The sequence below is a fragment of the Anolis carolinensis genome, unplaced genomic scaffold, assembly GCF_035594765.1.
Source record: "Anolis carolinensis isolate JA03-04 unplaced genomic scaffold, rAnoCar3.1.pri scaffold_7, whole genome shotgun sequence".
In the NCBI taxonomy this organism is placed as follows: Eukaryota; Metazoa; Chordata; class Lepidosauria; order Squamata; family Dactyloidae; genus Anolis; species Anolis carolinensis.
This window is the reverse complement of record NW_026943818.1, coordinates 16739193-16758921: the sequence shown is the minus strand read 5'-3', so window position 1 is coordinate 16758921 and position 19729 is coordinate 16739193. Positions and strand designations below refer to the sequence as shown.

At 41.8% G+C, this 19729-nt stretch overlaps 1 protein-coding gene across 2 annotated transcripts in view; it reads right to left on the bottom strand.

Annotated features, from left to right (window-relative positions):
• Positions 1–39: 39 nt before the first annotated feature.
• Positions 40–19729, bottom strand: part of foxn1 (forkhead box N1) — a 33840-nt gene continuing 14150 nt past the window's right edge. Inside the window, exons 2-10 of one of the 2 annotated variants that reach the window (XM_016997340.2) lie at positions 11118–11243; positions 8286–8666; positions 7973–8080; positions 6225–6355; positions 6022–6118; positions 2825–3032; positions 2099–2215; positions 1863–2015; positions 40–669 (exon numbers count right to left, since the gene is read on the bottom strand). In XM_016997340.2, coding sequence (XP_016852829.2) covers positions 401–669; positions 1863–2015; positions 2099–2215; positions 2825–3032; positions 6022–6118; positions 6225–6355; positions 7973–8080; positions 8286–8666; positions 11118–11222 — 1569 coding nt within the window. In that variant the 5' untranslated portion in view covers positions 11223–11243 and the 3' untranslated portion in view covers positions 40–400. Of the gene's footprint in view, positions 670–1862; positions 2016–2098; positions 2216–2824; positions 3033–6021; positions 6119–6224; positions 6356–7972; positions 8081–8285; positions 8667–11117; positions 11406–19729 lie in introns of those variants that run through there. The other variant, XM_062960049.1, reaches the window with a different exon arrangement.

Here is a 19729-nt window from a genome sequence, read left to right as displayed (position 1 = left end):
TTTATGAAAACACCAAGTTACAGAAGGGGCATGCGTCTCTTTTCAAAGCAAAGCATTTTTATTTCTCCTTCTTATAATTTCCACCGTTTTACTGTTTTCCTCACCAACCTAGTTTTGGAAATGGGTTGATTTCGGGCCAAACCCTCATTTTACATTTGAAGATATATGCCTTTTAGATGTATGGGATTGAATTGGAATAATTAGCAATCTCAACCGGGTTTACAAGAGATCGAGTTGCATTGGAGGATTACTCTCACGCATCTGGACTGGTTTCCTTTCGCCCAGCAATTCCATGGGAGGATGTTTTTCGCTTATTATAGGGCCATCATTGGTAGAGGTTGTGCGGGTGATGATGGGCAATGTCATTTAAATTGGACCCTCACTCAGGATTTTGCGGCTTTTAAACCAGAGCGATGGGTTTGGCTCCCAGGCTATTCAGGAAAGGGGCCGATCCTGTATCCAGTTCCATGAACGCCGAATAGAGGGTGGTGAGCTGGATTTCCGGCAGGCCATGATGCTGGCTGTTGCAGTGGCTGTTGCCTCCATTGTTGTTGTTGTCAGTAGAGGCACCATTGTCGTCCATCTGTCCGGAGAAGCACGGAGATGACGAAACAAGGGCCAAAGGGTCTGTGGTCAAGCTGTCATCCTTCAACTCCTCCCAAAGGTTTCCTGCAAGAACAAAAAAAGCTTCTAGGCTCTATCTTGGCAAGAGAAACGTTGTCCTCCACACGTTTACAGAAGTTTGTGACACATAAACAAAGGGTTTGCCATATGATCAACTTGAGGAACAGACATGTATAACCCAGGAACATCACCCCATTGTTTCCAGATACAAGTGCACGACCAAACCTTTTGGATAATAATGGTGAAGTTCTGTTCCTGGCTTGAAAGTGTCAGTTCCTGTTTAATAGTGTAGTCCTGACTTTGAAAGTAGTGGTCCTACTCCACAACTTTGTTTGCGTGCCACAAACTTCATTCAACGTGTGGAGGATGAAGCTTCTCTTGCCAGGACAAAGTTTTAGCCCTCTAGTCAACTTTCGCCATCTTTTCAGGATAAAAGCAATGAGGAACAGATATGTATGACCCAAGAACAAAACACATATGAGAAACGCTTACGAAAAAGTTTTTTTAAAATGCCGAAATTTCCGGTAGACGTCCCATGGCAGACATCTTACAGGCTTTGAAATCCCATAACGAAGCAGCAAGTCTGGATGTCATAGGCAGAAATCTCGGGACTGACAGGTCTGTGTGTGGACCTGCTCTGAGGTCCCGGGTTTGTGTTTCACAAAGTTCATTAAACGTGTGGAGGATGAAGTTCCTCACACCCTCTAGTCAACTGTTGCCATGTTTTTAAGAGACAGCCAATCAGGAATCAACATTTATAACCCGGGAACAAACCAACATTAAAAAATACTGAATTTTCTTAGTGTAGGGACGTAACAGAGATTCGAATATCTGCATTTTCTGCCCAGAACCGGAATATTCCCGCAACTGAAAATCTCACATTTTTAGCACTTTGTAGCGATTACTTCTATTTTTTCAGGGGACGTCATTTGGACACCCGCCATTCTGAGCTGGGAGCTCCTGGGATAAAGGTACTGTGTGGATGAGCCCTTAGATACAAATCCATCTTAAGAACAGTCTTAAAGAACGGGTCTTGTTCATAATTTGAGGACTGCCAGTATAGCCCATTAGGGATTCAATACATCCAATATAAACATAGACCATTACGGAGCAGAGTCAAATCAGGAAACAAATGCACCACAATATAGGCAGAGTCGATTAGGGACCTGTCGCTTTGTGGCTGAGAGAGGATTCGAGCCTGACGCCCAATGCGGACACGTTTCCCTCGAACGGGCTACCTTGGAGATCGAAGTCGGTGAGGGAGGGGTTGAGGGCGTCGAGGTCACTGCTGAGGTCACCGTCGGGCACGAGGACGTCTTGCACGGATCGGGGCCCTTCCAGGACCTTGGGGGACTGGGCCGGGACGGGGGAGTCCTGTCCTTGGGGCCCATCTGCGGAAGGGAGAAAGGGTTGAGGGCCGAAGGTTGTGAGGGTCTGAGCAATCGGGGGTTCTAGAAGAGATGGGGAGACTCACGCTGAGAAGGGTGCAGGAGGGGCACTTGCCGGGATCCCACTCCGCTGGGGTTGCCGCCGGCCATCAAGGGGGGCCTCGGCTTCTCGGCTTTGCCTCCAATCAGCGTGTCCAGTTCCTCTAAAACCAAATACAAGATAAAGTATGGTCAGGTGGCAGGTGAATGTGATGAAGCAGTATGTCTCTTATTGTAGGTCCCTAATTGACTTAACTATGTGATTGATTGAGTCCTGGCTATATTGGATATGGCTGCATTGGGTTCCTAATCGGCCATGCCTATATGGAGCATTTTAGTTCTCCATTGGCTATGCCTGTGTTGCTTTCCCAGTTAGCAAACTCAATATGAGCTTCCTTCATTATGGCTTATGATTAGTTCTGGCCTTATTGGGTCCCTATTTGTGCTTTGGATGAATTGGTTTCCTAATTGGCTATGCCCATATTGTGTAGGTTCCAGATTGGCTACATCAGTGGTTCTCAACCTGTGGGCTCCCAGATATTTTGGTCTTCAACTCCTAACAGCTAATAAATTGGCTGGGATTTCTGGGAGTTGTAGGCCAAAACATCTGGGGACCCACAGGGTTTTCTTCACCGTTGATTATGATTGATATTGGCTTCCAGGTTAGAGCTTAGAAACATGACGATTTTAAGGGAGCTACAACTCCCAGCATCCCCTTTCCCAACCATTATGAATCACACCCCAAAGCTTCTAGTGCATGATTTAATCCTGACCTGGTTTGGCCATGCTTTTCCGCACCGCGATGGGGTCTTTCCTCTTCCATTTCTGCAGCTCTTCTTGCATCTTCTCAATTTTGGCCGGGTTCAAGGCCCAGAGGCAGCCTTTTCGGGAGGAGCTCCCAGACTTGTTTTCAACTTTCTCGAAGCATTTGTTCAAAGAGAGGTTGTGCCGGACAGAGTTCTTCCAGCCATCCGGAGCTGTCTGGAAAAATAAAAAAGAGAATGTTTTGGTAGACGTTAATCAAGAAGAAAGGCATATTGCATTTCATCTCTGACCAGAGTCGTAGTCCAGTTGTTATTGTTGTTATTTAAGCCATGTATTGTGTTGTGGGTTTCATATCTATATAAATAAAAATGTAATGTCAGTTTGTGTGGGACCTCATATCTCCCAAATTTGCTTCGAAATTTGAACACAATGTAGCATTCGAACTGGCGAGTGTTTTAAGGTATTCACATACTTACTATTACACACCTGTCACACCTGGGAAAGGTAAAACCATGCTTGCTTCAAAATTTGGACACAATGTAGCATTCGAATTGACAAGTGTTTAAAGGTATTCACATACTTATTATGCTCTTTCTCAATCCTTTCTTTCCCATTTAACCAGACTAGGCCACAGCAATGCTGCAATAAAAATCTGCCGTCATTTATGGAATTCTCCAATGGGACGTCATCTAATGACTGGTAGTTTTAGAAAAACCACATCCTGCCGTAAGGTTTTATTTAGAAATTGATTTTGCTTCCTGGGGATGATGAGCACTAAAGTCACCTGGAGGCCATTTTTAGGCCAGATGGACCTTACCTGCGAAGTTAGGTAACAACATGGGAGTTGGAAGTTTACTCACACCAAACTGCAAATCCCAGGGCAGCCACATTATGGTGGAGGGTAGAACGGAGTCATATATATATATACAGTAGAGTCTCACTTATCCAACGTTCTGGATTATCCAACGCATTTCTGTAGTCAATGTTTTCAATATATCATGATATTTTGGTGCTAAATTCGTAAATACAGTAATTACTACATAGCATTAATGCATATTGAACTACTTTTTCTGTCAAATTTGTTGTATAACATGATGTTTTGGTGCTTAATTTGTAAAATCATAAACTAATTTGATGTTTAATAGGCTTTTCCTTAATGCCTCCTTATTATCCAACATATTCGCTTATCCAACGTTCTGCTGGCCCGTTTATGTTGAATAAGTGAGACTCTACTGTATTCATTTGCAAAGCTGTGATACATGTAGGTGATGATATTATAGAGGCATTTGCTTTGCTTGGGAATATATGAATTTTTAACAATGGAATTCAATATAAGTCCAAGGTCAAAATCAGAAGGTGTGCTTTGCTCGCTCCCCCCTTTTTTAATGGAACAATACATTTTTAATTACGACTGTAAAACTTCCCCTCCCTTCTTTTTACATTCATGTTCTCTCCGTTTAATGAGATCCGGCATTGTCTTCTTTTTTTCCCCTCCGGGGAGAATCTCGCTGTATAATTAATTCATCACGCACTCGATTAGTCAGGGAAATGGGCACAGAAGGCTACATACACACAACCCAGATTTTCTCAACCATTTTCCAAGGTTATATGCTGCATTTCAGTGGTGTCTGGGGCAAGATGGAGAAAGTTGTACTCTGAGATATTCCAAGGGGGTGGGAATTAAATCCCTAACTAGCTATGCCTCTATTGGGACTATTGTTTCCCTGATTGGTTATTCCCCAATTGACCCTATTAGATTCCTAACTCTATTGATAGTATTGGTTCCCAGATTGGTTATTCCCCTATTGACCCTATTAGATTCCTAACTCTATTGATAGTATTGGTTCCCTGATTGGTTATTCCCCTATTAACCCTATTAAATTCCTAACTATTGGTAGTATTGGTTCCCTGATTGGTTATGACCCTATTGACCCTATTAGATTCCTAACTATTGATAGTATTGGTTCCCTGATTGATTATTCCCCTATTGACTCTATTAAATTCCTAACTATTGATAGTATTGGGCCCCTTATTGGTTATTCCTCTATTGACCCTATTAGATTCCTAACTCTATTGATAGTATTGGTTCCCTGATTGGTTATTCCCCTATTAACCCTATTAAATTCCTAACTATTGGTAGTATTGGTTTCCTGATTGGTTATTCCCCTATTGACCCTATTAGATTCCTAACTCTATTGATAGTATTGGTTCCCTGATTGATTATTCCCCTATTGACTCTATTAAATTCCTAACTATTGGTAGTATTGGTTCCCTGATTGGTTATGACCCTATTAGATTCCTAACTCTAACTCTATTGATAATATTGGTTCCCTGATTGGTTATTCCCCTATTGACCCTATTAGATTCCTAACTCTATTGATAGTATTGGTTCCCTGATTGATTATTCCCCTATTGACTCTATTAAATTCCTAACTATTGGTAGTATTGGTTCCCTGATTGGTTATGACCCTATTGGATTCCTAACTCTAACTCTATTGATAATATTGGTTCCCTGATTGGTTATTCCCCTATTGAACCTATTTGATTCCCAGTTGGCTATTCCCCAATTAGTAGTATTGGTTCCCTGATTGGTTATAGCCCCATTGAGCCTATTAGTTTCCTAACTTTATTGGTAGTATTGGTTCCCTGAGTGGTTATGCACCTATTGACCCTATTAGATTCCTAACTGGCCATGCCTCTATTGATAGTATTGGTTTCCTTATTGACCATGCCCCTAACTATTGGGGTCCAGCTAGGCCAGGGTTCAGGAAGACTTGAGCTCCAAATCCATTCCTCCCTCTGGTTCTGTAGAAACCTCTTTGGAAAGTTACGGGGCTGTTGCGAAACCCCATCTATATTTTTTTGCTTTTAAACTTAGGGAGAGGTGACTTCAAAGTGCGGGATTTGGGCGCACCTTTTTCTGTTTTAACCCGACCCGGTTGCATCATCCCCATTGCCGTCGTCGCAAGGAGCTGCAATTAAGGCCCTGGGTGAGGTTAATGGGACTTCTTGCCATGTTATTCCCGCAATGGAATAACATGGCAAGCACAGATAACACCAGGAAGGGGATGCAACGTGGGTTTTCTTGAGTTCCGATCCCAACGAATGTTCTGGATTCAGATCCCGACGAAGGGGGTGGGAACTCAAGATAGTCAATGCCTGACTATCAATGTCACAACACACTAAAGAGCAACGGATGGTTCACCTTGAAGTACGGGAAGTGTTCGGTCATGAAGTTGTAGATCTCGCTGACCGGGAGGCTTCCGGTTTTGCTGTTCCTGAGCGCCATGAAGATGAGGATGCTAAGAAAGGGAAATTGGAAGGGTGTAGAATCATAAAAGGGCACCCAGAGGGCACCTAGACCAACCCCCAAATCATGAAAAAGCCCCAGTCAAACTAATGGGATACCTGTAGGAATAGATGGGTTTGGGGAAGAGCGGCTGATGGTGCTCCGGAGGCCCTTGCGGAGCGATTCTTTGGTACGGATAGTGGGAAGTGGAGATGTAGGTCACTGGGTAGCTCCCGCTCCCCGTTGGATACTAGAGGAAACAGAGACAATTTTTAATGCTTGTTTTGCTCATAGAACAAAGAAATATACAATGTATACTGCCCATTTCTCCATGTATCTCGACTTTGAAAGGATATATAATGTCTATAATAGCAATTCTTGTTACAATCAAGGACTTTTGGCGCAACAATATATCCCATTCCAATTGATGGGAAGCTTCTCACTGGAGTGTAAATCATGTATCTGACAGATGGCAAGCTATTTAACCTCAGCAGACTTGAAAGCCAAAACCAAGGTCACAACCATATCTATTATAGAACTCCAATATGCCGATGACAACGAAGTCTATGCACATTCAGAAGAAGACCTACAAGCCACTCTAAACGCCTTTGCAGAAGCATACGAGAAGCTCGGCCTCTCATTGAACATGGAGAAAACCAAAGTGCTCTTCCAGCAGGCACCAGCCAATCCCTCTGCAAGGTCAGAAATACAAATTAATGGTGTAACATTAGAAAATGTGGACCATTTCCACTCCCTTGGCAGCCACCTCTCCACAAAAGTCAACATCAACACTGAAATCCAACACCGCCTGAGCTCTGCGAGTGCAGCATTTTTCCGAATGAAGCAGAGAGTGTTTGAGGATTGGGACATCCGTAGGGAGACTAAGGGGCTTGTTTATAAAGATATTCCCCTCCCAAGCCTGTTCTACGCCTGCAAAACCTGGACTGTCTACAGACATCACACTCAACTCCTGGAATAATTCCACCAGCATTGCCTCTGAAAAATCCTGCAAATCTCTTGGGAAGAAGAGAGGCAGACAAATGTCTACTCCCAACTCAAGAACAGGAAACGTAATGTTGGTGGACAGAAAAAGAGATTTAAAGATGGGCTTAAAGCTAACCTTAGAAATTGTGGTATAGACATTGAGAACTGGGAAGCCCTGACCCTTGAGTACTCTAGCTGGAGGTCAGCTGTGACCAGTAGTGCTGTGGAATTTGAAGAGGCACGAGTAGAGAGCGAAAGGAAAAAACGTGCCAAGAGGAAGGCACGTCAAGCCGACCCTGACCGGGACCGCCATCCACTTGCACTTGGAAGGCCATCATACTCGGACAACGAAGGATTACCTAAGTAAGTAAGTATCGTAGAGTTTCAGTGGAGGTGAATCCGCTGCAAGTTCCCTTGAGGTTTCCAGGCCAGTGGTGCCTTTGGTGTCGTCATTCGGGATTTTATTGGTTTCGCTCTTTCCTTGGCAGCTCGGGATGTAAGGGGCAAAGGCAGGGCAGTTTTAAAGGGCTATTTCAGTTTTATGGGTTTCAGTTGCTCATCGCCACCTGCCACCTTCATGGTTAGTTGTATTATTATCATTATTGCTAATTTATTTAAATTTTTTTTTTTTTTGGGAAAGGAGGACAATGACGGGTGAGGGAGTCTGAGCGGTCCGACCGGGTTGGTCGGATTTGGGCAATCAGGTCAACGATGCCAACCTGGATGTGCCGAAAAGGGGCACCCAGAGGCCATCTAGTCTCACCCTGAATTTGAAAGTCTCTCTATATATTCTAGACCTTAGAATACACTCCTCTTTTCAGTCCAAACTGTAAGATATTGGACTACCATCAACTGCCTTTTGGTTCAGACTGGATGGACTCACCTGGTGGAAGGGATGGGATGGGCAATACATGGGGGGCATTTGGGGCTGGTAGCAGTAAAGGCCCGGCGGGTCATCCAGCGAAGGGGGCTTCAGTTTGACGTCCGGATCCTGAGCAAAGAATCAATAGAGTGGATTGCACATCTCTAATTATGATGGTAGAAAAGGCATGCTCTTTTGGGTTATAATACCCCCTGTCCCACCTCCCCACTTTCCATTCTTCCAGTTGATAAGTCCCAGAATCCCACTTGTTGCTCAGAACGATCATGATCGTATGGACTGCAACTCCCATCATTTCTCAAAAGGTCCTCCTCACCATGGAAGTGGGTGGCAGGCCTTGTCCGGGGTGTCCGTAGGGGAGCCCTTTGCCCCATCCGGGTTCGGGGCCCGCGAGGTACATCTCAGTCTCGGGTCCTTCATAGGTCTGCTCCATGGAGGCCGCCTTGAAAGGCGGGACCCCTTCCGCCACCCCAAGCGGGTCCCCTTCCTCCGCGAATTGCCTCTTGAAGGCCTGGAAAGGGGTCCTCAGGAAGCCGGCCCGTGGTGGGTCCTCATAGCCGTAGCGGTGGGCCCCGGAGGGAAAGACCCCATAAAGGTTGTTTTCGGGGGGTGAAGAGGACGGGCTGGAGGATTCGGACTGGGACCTTTCGACCCCATTGTCCCCGTCGTGCGGCTGGTGGCAGAAATTCGGTCCCTCCTGAGAGCCAAAAAACGCAATATGTATATAGATAGATAGATATTAGACATGTGCAAAAATGTTAAAAGTCTCAGAATTTGGAAAAAATTCGGAAGTTTTGTAAGTAGGATGCGTTTGCGTGGCCCACACCAAAAATTTAGAATCGAATCTCACCCCATACTTTTTCTTTTTCGTTTTGCAGATCTCTTTGCAAGGCTCTCATTCTGATTGGTTATGTAGAACGGATACTTTGCAAGTGCATGCCCTTTGTCGTGGACTTCTGCTTTTACATCATAGTGTGTACTGTGTGTATTGAGACCTCTCTCTGCTAGTGTGTCAGGAGAAATGTAGTGTTTTGGAGATTTTCCCTCTCTTTTGAACCCTCGAGAAATAATAATAATAATAATAATAATAATAATAATAATAATAATAATAATAGAACTTTCTTTATACCCCGCCACCATCTCCTCACGGGGACTCGGGCGGCTTACATTGGGCAACGGCCCAAACAACATAGGACAAAATATAAACAACATAGTACAAGTCACAATATAAAAAAGATAAAACAGTAATATAATATATCAATTAAAACAACAATACAGGATAAAAAATTACATTTAAAACACATAAATGGTAAGATCGTGATAAATACAGGATAGATTATTAAAAATGGAGTTAGATATAAGCTCAGGCCCAGTTCTTTACTATTAAGAAATGTAGTTAATTTTTTTTTGTAAATATACCTTTGGTAATCTTATAGATTGAACTCTGGATCTTTGCCTCCTAAGCTCTAAATTCTTCAGAGCCACATGGCACTTCACACTCTGCTTGCTGTGAGCTGAATGCTCAACTATAAGCATCTTTTGGGTAGTTTTCACTAACAGAAAATCCTAACAGTATTCAGGCATTGAATGTTTGCCTTTCTGTTATTGGAATCCATCTTAAGTCCCTTTGGGGAGATAGAGTGGAATATAAATAAATTGTTGTTGTTGTTGTTGTTGTTGTTGTTATAAATCTCTGGGTTGGGAAGAAATCTCTAAATGGATAGAGGGGGTTCCCTTCAACTCAGTAGGAGAATTTGGATGCTGCCTTTCTGCCTGGAAGAAGGGGGTTGATCTAGATGACCTTTGATGATGTATTTTACTATTTTACTATGATTTTTGTTCCTGGGTTAAACCGGTTACTAATTAGTTGTATCATATGCACATGAGAAAAGTTTATTAAACTGCAAACAACTTTGTCTTTGCGGGAGGGACATTGTGCTATAGCATATTGAACTATAGTCTCTTGTTGCGTCTCCACCCATTTAACAAAAAACAAAGTTCCTGGAGGAGAACCATGACTTTCAAAGTAAGGACTATACCATTAAGCAGGAAATAACATTTTCAAACCAGGAACAGATTTCCTTTATGATTAAAAAAATGTTGTTTATAAAAATTTGAAAATTCGCCAAAAATCCACGCAAAAGCGAAACGTCCTGAAATTTGGTGCACTAACAGTGGTCAATGTGGTCTATCATTGTGGTGAGTTTCATCCCAATATCTGTAAAAATGAGGGAGAAAGGAGCCCGCAAAGTCTCCCCAATTATAGTAATTATGTGCAATTACTATAACGAAATAATAATGAAAAATCGTTACTCTCGTAACGAATTTTTTGCCAAGAACAATTTAGAAATGAAGCACTAGCACCTCCTTGTTTTGTAATGACTTTTGAAACATTTTTAATCGATCACACATCCCTAATGTATAGATATAGATATAGGTCACAACCCTATAGAGTAGAACAAGCCCAAGGAAATATTGCTAAATATTCCCTATTTGAAATAATAGGTTGCTGCCAGCCAGAGTTGGACATATAGTGGGAATAGTGTGAGAAGGATGAATGACTGCCGGCCAGAGTTTGATTAGTTTTAATGATTTATATAGGATTTTAATGGTGTATTTTATATTGTATTTAATAATCTGGTTTTCATGTATTTGTTTGTTTGCCTTGTATGTGAAAGACCTATGCTCTAAGCATCGAATAAACTTGGAAGATAGCTAGGAAGATATATAAGGTCCCATAGGCAATATTTATTTCCTGAAATAAAATGAGTTGAGATTTGGAAGGGGTCTCTAAAGGCAGGCCAGTCCAACCGCCTTCTGCCAAGCACAAAGACACAACCCAAGCCCTCCCAACAGATGGCCATCCAAGGTCATAGACATGAGAAGGTTCATGGAAAAATAAAGCTGTAGAATCATATATTCCCAGAGCTAGAAGGGATAGCAAGGGACATACAATTCAACCCATCCAGGAAGATTCAATCCAATCCTTCCTGACAGATGGCCATCCAGAGTGGATATATTTCCTGGCTGAGTTGGATATATCTCATTTGGGGAGATAGGACGGTATATAAATAAAGATTATGATGATGATGATTATATGTAAGACCCTGAGTGCATTCCAGTTTTGGACAAAATATGGAAATCTTACTTGCTGAATGGGGGAACCCACATCTTCGTGGCTCTGCATTCGGTCTCGATGGGGATGATTTTCCGAAAACGCAATATTCGCCTGGTCTTGGAGCAACGAGACCATCCCTGAGGCCAGCAAGAAATCCTTTAAAAAATCAGGAAGAAGAGAGGAGACAATAAGACACAATTTTATCCCATTGATCTTCCACAAAAAGCCATGATTGATGCATCTTGGAATCGTATTAGGTTTTTGTGCCACTGCATCATACAATTGGCTCAGCTCCTCATCAAATAAAGTAGACTTTTCTGGGAAAAGGATCTCAATAATAATAATAATAATAATAATAATAATAATAATAATAATAATAATTTTACTTCTTACTCGCCTCTCCTTGCGGCGATTCATCCATACCAGTGAAAGCTATTTATAGAATAGCATCTTTAGGAGAAATGGACTAAAATTCCCCATGGAAAGCCCCGTCGTTTTATTATTTCATTTTTTTTAACCTAATTGATTGAGAATTTTCCTCTTTCCAATGCTCAAATCAATCCATTCTGTTTCCTCCAATACTGAATCAATCTTTTAGGAGATATATATACACACACACATTTTGCTTATTTATGTTTCATTTTATTGATGGTTTTATGTCTTATATATGTGGCTTGAGTTAGTCCTGGGGGTTCTGTGTGCCAAGTTTGGGACAGGTCCATCAATTAAATTCTTGTTCTTTCCAAAGTGAAAAATAAATTGGGAATTTGTAGATAAACAGATTTTTTTTTCTCTTTGCACCAAAGGGGTTAAATTAGGAACATTTCGATTTTCTATTTTTTTAGCCCCCCCAGCCATATATATATATATATATATATATATATCATTTCATACATGATTGTGTATATGTGTGTGTGTATGTATTTTTTGTAGTTCAAAGTAGGCATAACATTGATGTTCTATGAGTTCCCTTCAGGGAAAGAGCGAGATATGGAGGGATGAAAATCAAATGCAAAAAGCACCCCTAGGAAATCATTTATTATAATTACTGTATATACTCGAGTATAAGCCGAGTTTTTCAGTCCTTTTTTAGGTCTGAAAAAGCTCCCCTCAGCTTATACTCTGGTGAGGGTCCTGGTTGGCTTATACTCGAGTATATATGGTACATTTATTGTTTTTCTCTATTATTATTGGTTATTATTACATTTATTATTTTACTCTATTATTGTTACTATTACATTTATTTTACTATATTTTTATTATCATTAATACATTTATTATTTCACCCTGATATTATTATTGTTATTACATGTATTATTTCACCCTGATATTATTATTATTATTACATTTATTATTTTACCCTATTATTATTATTTAAAGTAGTCATAAGGGCATTTACATTGAAGAAAATGAGAATAATGATTTAATCAGAGTCGGAGAGTCGTATCTTAGAGTTTTATGTAAATATTCAAAAACATTTAACCTACCAATGCCTCAATTAATGTAATTTTATTGGTATCTATTTTTATTTCTGAAATTTACCGCTATCAGCTTATACTTGAGTCAATATTTTCCCAGTTTTCTTGTGGTAAAATTAGGTGCCACGGCTTATATTCGGGTCAGCTTATACTCGAGTATATACGGTATTTACTATCCTGTCCCAAATAATTATTTGTTTGGGGGGCATCTACACTGCAGAATTAATGCCGTTTGACACTGCTTTGAAACCACATCTAATGCTGAACACTGTTAAAATGAAGGGCCCAAGAATGCCGTAGAGTTCCACTGGTGGACCTAGAAAATGCCTAGAGAGGATATATTTTGTTGGATAGGGATCAATGAATAGGCAGAAAAGCAAACGTTTACGGATTGCAAGCAAATGATAGGAAAGGAAGGCTTGTGTGTCGAAATGGAACCCAATCCAGTAATGAATAAAGGCCGTTTCATCGGAGAGCAGATATTTGAAATCCTAGTTTCCAAAACATCTCGCCTTTCTTGCGCTGTGCAAACAGTGCATGGCAATAGGTATCACTCTCCCACTCTCTTATTTTATGTTTCCAAAATGACATATATCACGGATTTCAGGAGGTGGCGGAACCCGCACTCGGCTGCTTTCCCATCCGGATGCCAGGTGTCCCTCGACGGGACTTGGAACATCCCCAATTCGTAATTCCATTCTCCGCCCCGGGGATCGGCGTGATCGCAAGTTGACACCAGAAACGTATTTCTGATCTGATCCTTCGCCTTTCTTCTCCTTCTTTTCCCCGGAGCCATAAATCATCTTTTTCTCTCCTCCTTTGATGCGCTCCGATGCCTCTTTGCGACAAGAGCAAAAGATGAGGAGATGGGGAAGAAGGAGTCACGGCGGGTTCATGGAGAAAGGCTGAAGGATCCCGGAGTCGGAGGGGAAACCGATTCCAGATCATCTAGACCAACCTCAAGGTCCACTACTAACCGAAATGTCATCTAAAACAACCTAGAGGTCCTCTACTAAGCTGGATTTGGGACCATAAAGAGGAAACTCAAAGGGCATCTAGACCAACTTAGGGGTCCTCTACTAAGCTGGGTTTGGGACCATAAAGAGGAAACCCAAAGGTCATCTAGACCAACCTCAAGGTCCACTACTAACCGAAATGTCATCTAAAACAACCTAGAGGTCCTCTACTAAGCTGGGTTTGGGACCATAAAGAGGTAACCCAAAGGCCTTCTAGACCAACTTCGAGGTCCTCTACTAAGCTGAGTTTTGCAACCATAATGGGAAAACCCAAAGGACATCTAAATTAACCTAGAGGTCTACTACTAAGTTGGGTTGAGGACCAAAAAGGGGCAACCCAAAGGTCATCTAAACCAACCTAGAGGTCTACTACTAAGTTGGGTTTGGGACCAAAAAGGGGCAACACAAAAGGTCATCTAAACCAACTTAGAGGTCCACTACTACGTTGGTTGGGCACTCTAGTGTCAAAGGGGAAGCTAAAGGCCATTTAGACCAATTCAATGACCTACAGCTAAATAGAGTCAGAGAGGAACCCAAGGATTATCTAGTCCAGTGCAGTGGTCGATTGCTAAATAGAATTGGACAGGAACCCAAAAGTCATATAGTCCAACCTAGAGGTCCTCTACTAACTTGGGTTTGGAACCATAAAGGGGCAACCCAAAGGTTATCTAAACCACCTTAGAGGTCCACTACTAAATTGGGTGAGGAAGCCAAAGGTCATCTAGACCAACCTAGAGGTCTACGACTGAGTTGGGTTTGGGACCATAAAGGGGAAGCCAAAGGTCATCTAGACCAGTGGTTCTCAACCTGGAGCCTCCAGATGTTTTTGGCCTTCAACTCCCATAAATTCTAACTGCTAGTAAACTGGCTGGGATTTCTGGGAGTTGTAGGCCAAAAACATCTGCGGACTCCAGGTTGAGAACCCAATAACTTACAGGTAGTCAGAGAGGAACCCAAGGATCATCCAGTCCAATGTAATGGTCAACTGTTAAATAGAATTGGAAGGGAACCCAAAGGTCATATAGTCCAACCCAATATCCCATTGTTAAACACAGTCAGAAGGGAACCTAAGAGTCATCTAGTTCAACCCAATGGCCCATTGCTAAATTGGACTTGGGGCCATAGTCAAACCTAAGAGTCATCTAGTCTAACCCGATGGCTGACTATTAAATCCCTGCCATGACAGTTAAATCTCCCATCAAAGTAAAATCCACCAACCCACCCAACACTGGAATGAAACCAATAAATGCCATAGCAATCAATCCATCCATTCCCAATCTTTCTCTTGGCACAGGAATCAATGCCAACCATTGAAACACATAATATGACTGTAAAAAAGTCTTAAAACACGACATAGAGTGTGTCTACGCTGTAACATTAACACACTTTAGATGCCATGGCTCCATGCTAGGGAACCCTGGGAGTTGGATTTTTTCCTTCTTCAGAAAACAAAATGCTGAGAACTTTTCCTTTAGGACTAATTAATCCTTATCTCAAAGTCAGATAATTCCCTTTGTGAGCCTCTCTCTGTTCAGCATCAAAGCCCTTTTGTCGTTTTTCTTGCTGCCTCATCAGACTCGCAGGCTGCCAAAAACACATTGCTTTTGAAAGCTTTGCCATGCTGGTGCATTTATACATTTCCATCTTGAATTTCCAGCATGTTACGTGTGTGTGTGTGTGTATATATATATATATATATATAATTGTTTTCGCGTGTAATGTATACTCTGGATTCAAAGAAGGCGTAGAAAACGAATGGCTTCCGATTGCATTTTAATCTGGTTAATTGATACGGAAAGCGGGATTCCGCTTGGAGGAAAGAGGCATAAAAATGAGAGGAATTAGTAATGTAATATTCGTGGATGATACCGTATTAATGGCAAACGATAGCCGGGATTTTGGAAAGTAGTCAAGGCAGAAAGCACAAAAGCTGAATATTAGCAAGACTAAAACAATGATGTGAATGGATTTTAAGTTGGTTAAAGATAGCCTATACTTGTTGTTGTTGTTGTTGTTGTTGTTGTTGTTGTTGTTGTTGTTGTTGTATATACTCGAGGATAAGCCTAGTTTTTCAGCCCTTTTTTAAGACTAAAAAGCTCCCCTCGGCTTATACTCGGGAGAGGGTCCTGGTTGGCTTATATTTGGGTCAGCTGATACTCGAGAATATATGGTACATTTATTATTTTTCTCTATTATTATTGGTATTATTGCATTTATTATTTTTCTCTATTATTATTGCTACTATGACATTTATTTTAATCTATTATTATTATTATTATTATTATTAATAATAATAATAATACATTTATTATTTCACTCTGGTCTTATTATTATTATTGCATTTATTATTTTACTCTATTATTAAATGTATTATTTTACTGTATTATTATTAAAAGGATACATAAGCACATTTACATTGAAGAAGATGAGAATAATGATTGGATCAGAGTTGGACAGTCTTATCTTAAATTTGAGCTTTATGTAAATATTCAGAAACATTTAACCTACTGAGACCTCAATTAATGTAATTTTATCGGTATCTATTTTTATTTCTGAAATTTACCACCCTTGGCTTATACTGGAGTCATTGTTTTCCCAGTTCTTTTGTGGTTAAATTAGGTGCCTCGGCTTATATTTGGGTCGGCTTATACTCGAGCATATATGGTATTATTATTGTTGTTGTTGTTTTTGTGATGAATCACTATGCTTTAATTATGTTCACTTTCTAACAATGAAAATACATCCTGCATATCAGATATTTACATTGCGATTCATAACAGTAGCAAAATGACAGTTATGAAGTAGCAACAAAAATAATTTTATGGTTGGGGGTCACCACAACATGAGGAACTGGATTAAGGGGTCGCGGCATTAGGAAGGCTGAGAACCACTGCCATACAGGAAGGCACAATCAAAACCCTCCCGACAGATGGCCATCCAGAGAAGGGATACAGCATTTCTATGCTTAGAGAAGAAAATGTCTAAATATTTGTCCCCATCTGAATTAGTCCCGTTGGTGGAAGTCTCATCCCGTTTTGGTTTTTTTTGCTGTCACCCGGGTTGCCTTGCCTTTCTTGCTGATGCTGCAGCAAAACACGGAATAGATAGGACTGCAAAAACAACATGAAGCCATTGTCTTCATGTGGTTGCCAAGAAGGCCTTATCTCTTTCCTCCCACGCTGATCACACACACGTACAAAACCGCCGTCTCAACAAACCCTGTCGCCAAAGCCAAGGGCAAGAGTCGGTCTGTTTGGAGACCTAAGAAGGGTGCCTTGTGCCGGCGACCATCAAAGCTTGGAGGAACGTGAATGACGGAGGAAAAAAGACTGAAAAGGTTATATTTTGGGCGACTGAGTTCTTAATTCTCGTGGGATGGCTGAGATACACTCTCTCGGCCTCAAAGGGAGAAGCCCGTGGAAATCAAGCTTGCCAAGAAAGACCACAATTGGATTCTCATAAGTGGCGGAGCAATAATAACAAGGCTGCGTAGTAGAGAGGATTTTTTCGGAGTGCGGATTTCGTATTTCGAGTGCGGATTTCAGATTTCTTCGGAGTGCAGTCTGCTATCGAACCACTCTGCGACCAATAATAACAAGGCCTCGTATTAGAGACCAACAATAATAACAAGGCCTCGTAGTAGAGAGGATTTTTTCGGAGTGCAGATTTTGGATTTCGAGTGCGGATTTCAGATTTCTTCGGAGTGTGGTCTGGTATTGAACCATTCTGCGACCAATAATAACAAGGTCTCGTATTAGAGACCAACAATAATAACAAGGCCTCGTAGTAGAGAGGATTTTTTCGGAGTGCAGATTTTGGATTTCGAGTGCGGATTTCAGATTTCTTCGGAGTACAGTCTGGTATTGAACCATTCTGCGACCAATAATAACAAGGTCTCGTATTAGAGACCAACAATAATAACAAGGGCTCGTAATAGAGAGGATTTTTTCGGAGTGCAGATTTCGGATTTCTTTGGAGTGCGGTCTGGTATCGAACCACTCTGCGACCAATAATAACAAGGCCTCCTAATAATAAGTCCTTGTATTAGAGACCAACAATAATAACAAGGCTTCGTATTAGAGAGGATTTTTTCAGAGTGCGGATTTCGGATTTTTTCAGAGTGCAGTCTGGTATCGAACCATTCTGTGACCAATAATAACAAGGCCTCGTAGTAGAGAGGATTTTTTCGGAGTGCGGATTACGGATTTCGAATGCGGATTTCGGATTTCTTCGGAGTGCGGTCTGGTATCGAACCGCTCTGCGACCAATAATAGCAAGGCCTTGTAATAACAAGGCCTTGTATTAGAGACCAACAATAATAACAAGGCCTCGTAATAGAGAGGATTTTTTCGGAGTGCGGATTTCGGATTTCTTCAGAGTGCAGTCTGGTATCAAACCACTCTGCGACCAATAATAACAAGGCCTCGTAATAACAAGGCCTCGTATTAGAGACCAACAATAATAACAAGGCTTCGTATTAGAGAGGATTTTTTCAGAGTGCGGATTTCGGATTTCGAGTGCAGATTTTGGATTTCTTCAAAGTGCAGTCTGGTATCGAACCATTCTGCGACCAATAATAACAAAGCCTCATAATAACAAGTCCTTGTATTAGAGACCAACAATAATAACAAGGCCTCGTAGTAGAGAGGATTTTTTCAGAGTGCGGATTTCGGATTTCGAGTGCGGATTTCGGATTTCGAGTGCAGATTTCGGATTTCAAGTGCGGATTTCGGATTTCGAGTGTGGATTTCGGATTTCTTCGGAGTGCGGTCTGGTATCGAACCACTCTGCGGTCTGCACACTGATTGCTGCAATGCAACTCAATGATGGCACTATAGGAAAGAGGATGCTAAGACGGGCCCTTCTTTGTGGCCTGTTTTCTTATCCTTCCATCCTTTGGCAACTCTCCGGGGTGACAAAGAGGTGGAAGGGCTCAACAAAGCAACAAGGAGTGGGCCGCCGAGAGAGAGATCCCGATATCATTCCCGCAGCCGAGAGACACGCCTCGGAGCCTATCTTTGGGAAAGATCTGCATACCTCAGGGAAAGCCGCCTCTTATGTATTGTGCTCATGCATTGCTCTCCCATTCTCCTTAGGTCATCAAACGAGGACCTTGCCCTTTTCCCATAGGGAGCTCCCTTCCCGTTCGGACTAAAATCCAAAGCGGAGACATCACCCAGTGACGTGGAAACCACCGCTATGCTTCCATGTCACCTTGGGTTGACTACTGAATTAGGTCTCTTAGGCCCCTTTCACACCGCTATATAAGATCCACATTGAATTGGATTATACGGCAATTTGGACTCAGATAATCCAGTTCAAGGCATGTCGGCTTCCTTTTGCAGCTTACCACGAGCTGTCATCCTGGGGAACTTTGGGTTGTAGCTTAGTCTCGCCAGGCACGGATCCACAGACGGTTCTCAGTATCCGCACATTGGGTTTCGCTATCTACGGTCTGGACCTCAGTATCTGCGACCACTCAAATTACTCTGTTTCAAAAGTAGATATTGGGGATTATTTGCCTTGATATTCTGAGTTATATGTCTGTATGGAAGGGCCCTTCGAGACTCGGGTTTCAACCTGGGGGGAGTCACACTTTCTCAACTTTAGAGCTTGGCATAGAAAATATGAAGAAGCGGTTCGAGAACAGATGCACGACTTATCAGGGTTCAAATTCTTACTCAATCCTAGAAACCCAGGACCCTTCCACACAGCCATATAACCCAGAATATCAAGGTAGAAAATCCCACAATATCTACTTTGAACTGGGTTATCTGAGTCCACAATACCATATATCCCAGTCCAAAGCAGATAATGTGCAATGTGTGTGGAAGGGGCCTCAGATAGTGGTCTCTTTACTCTCCGGTGGTTCAATACACACCAACTTGGATTTATTCCAAATATTGTGTATGAACTAACTTCGAGCCCTGTGTCTCAGAAGTATTGATGGATTTCATGTTTAGACTTGGGTCCTACCACTGACGTATCTCATTCGGAATATATGCAAATGTTCCCAAATCCGGAAAAGTCCCTATCATGCCAACCTGTAACACCTAAACTTCTTAGCATAAGTCTCGCCGCTGTTACATTGGGTGTTTTAGGGGTTCAAACCACCCCCGAAATTCTCATGTCAAAATAAAAACTGATT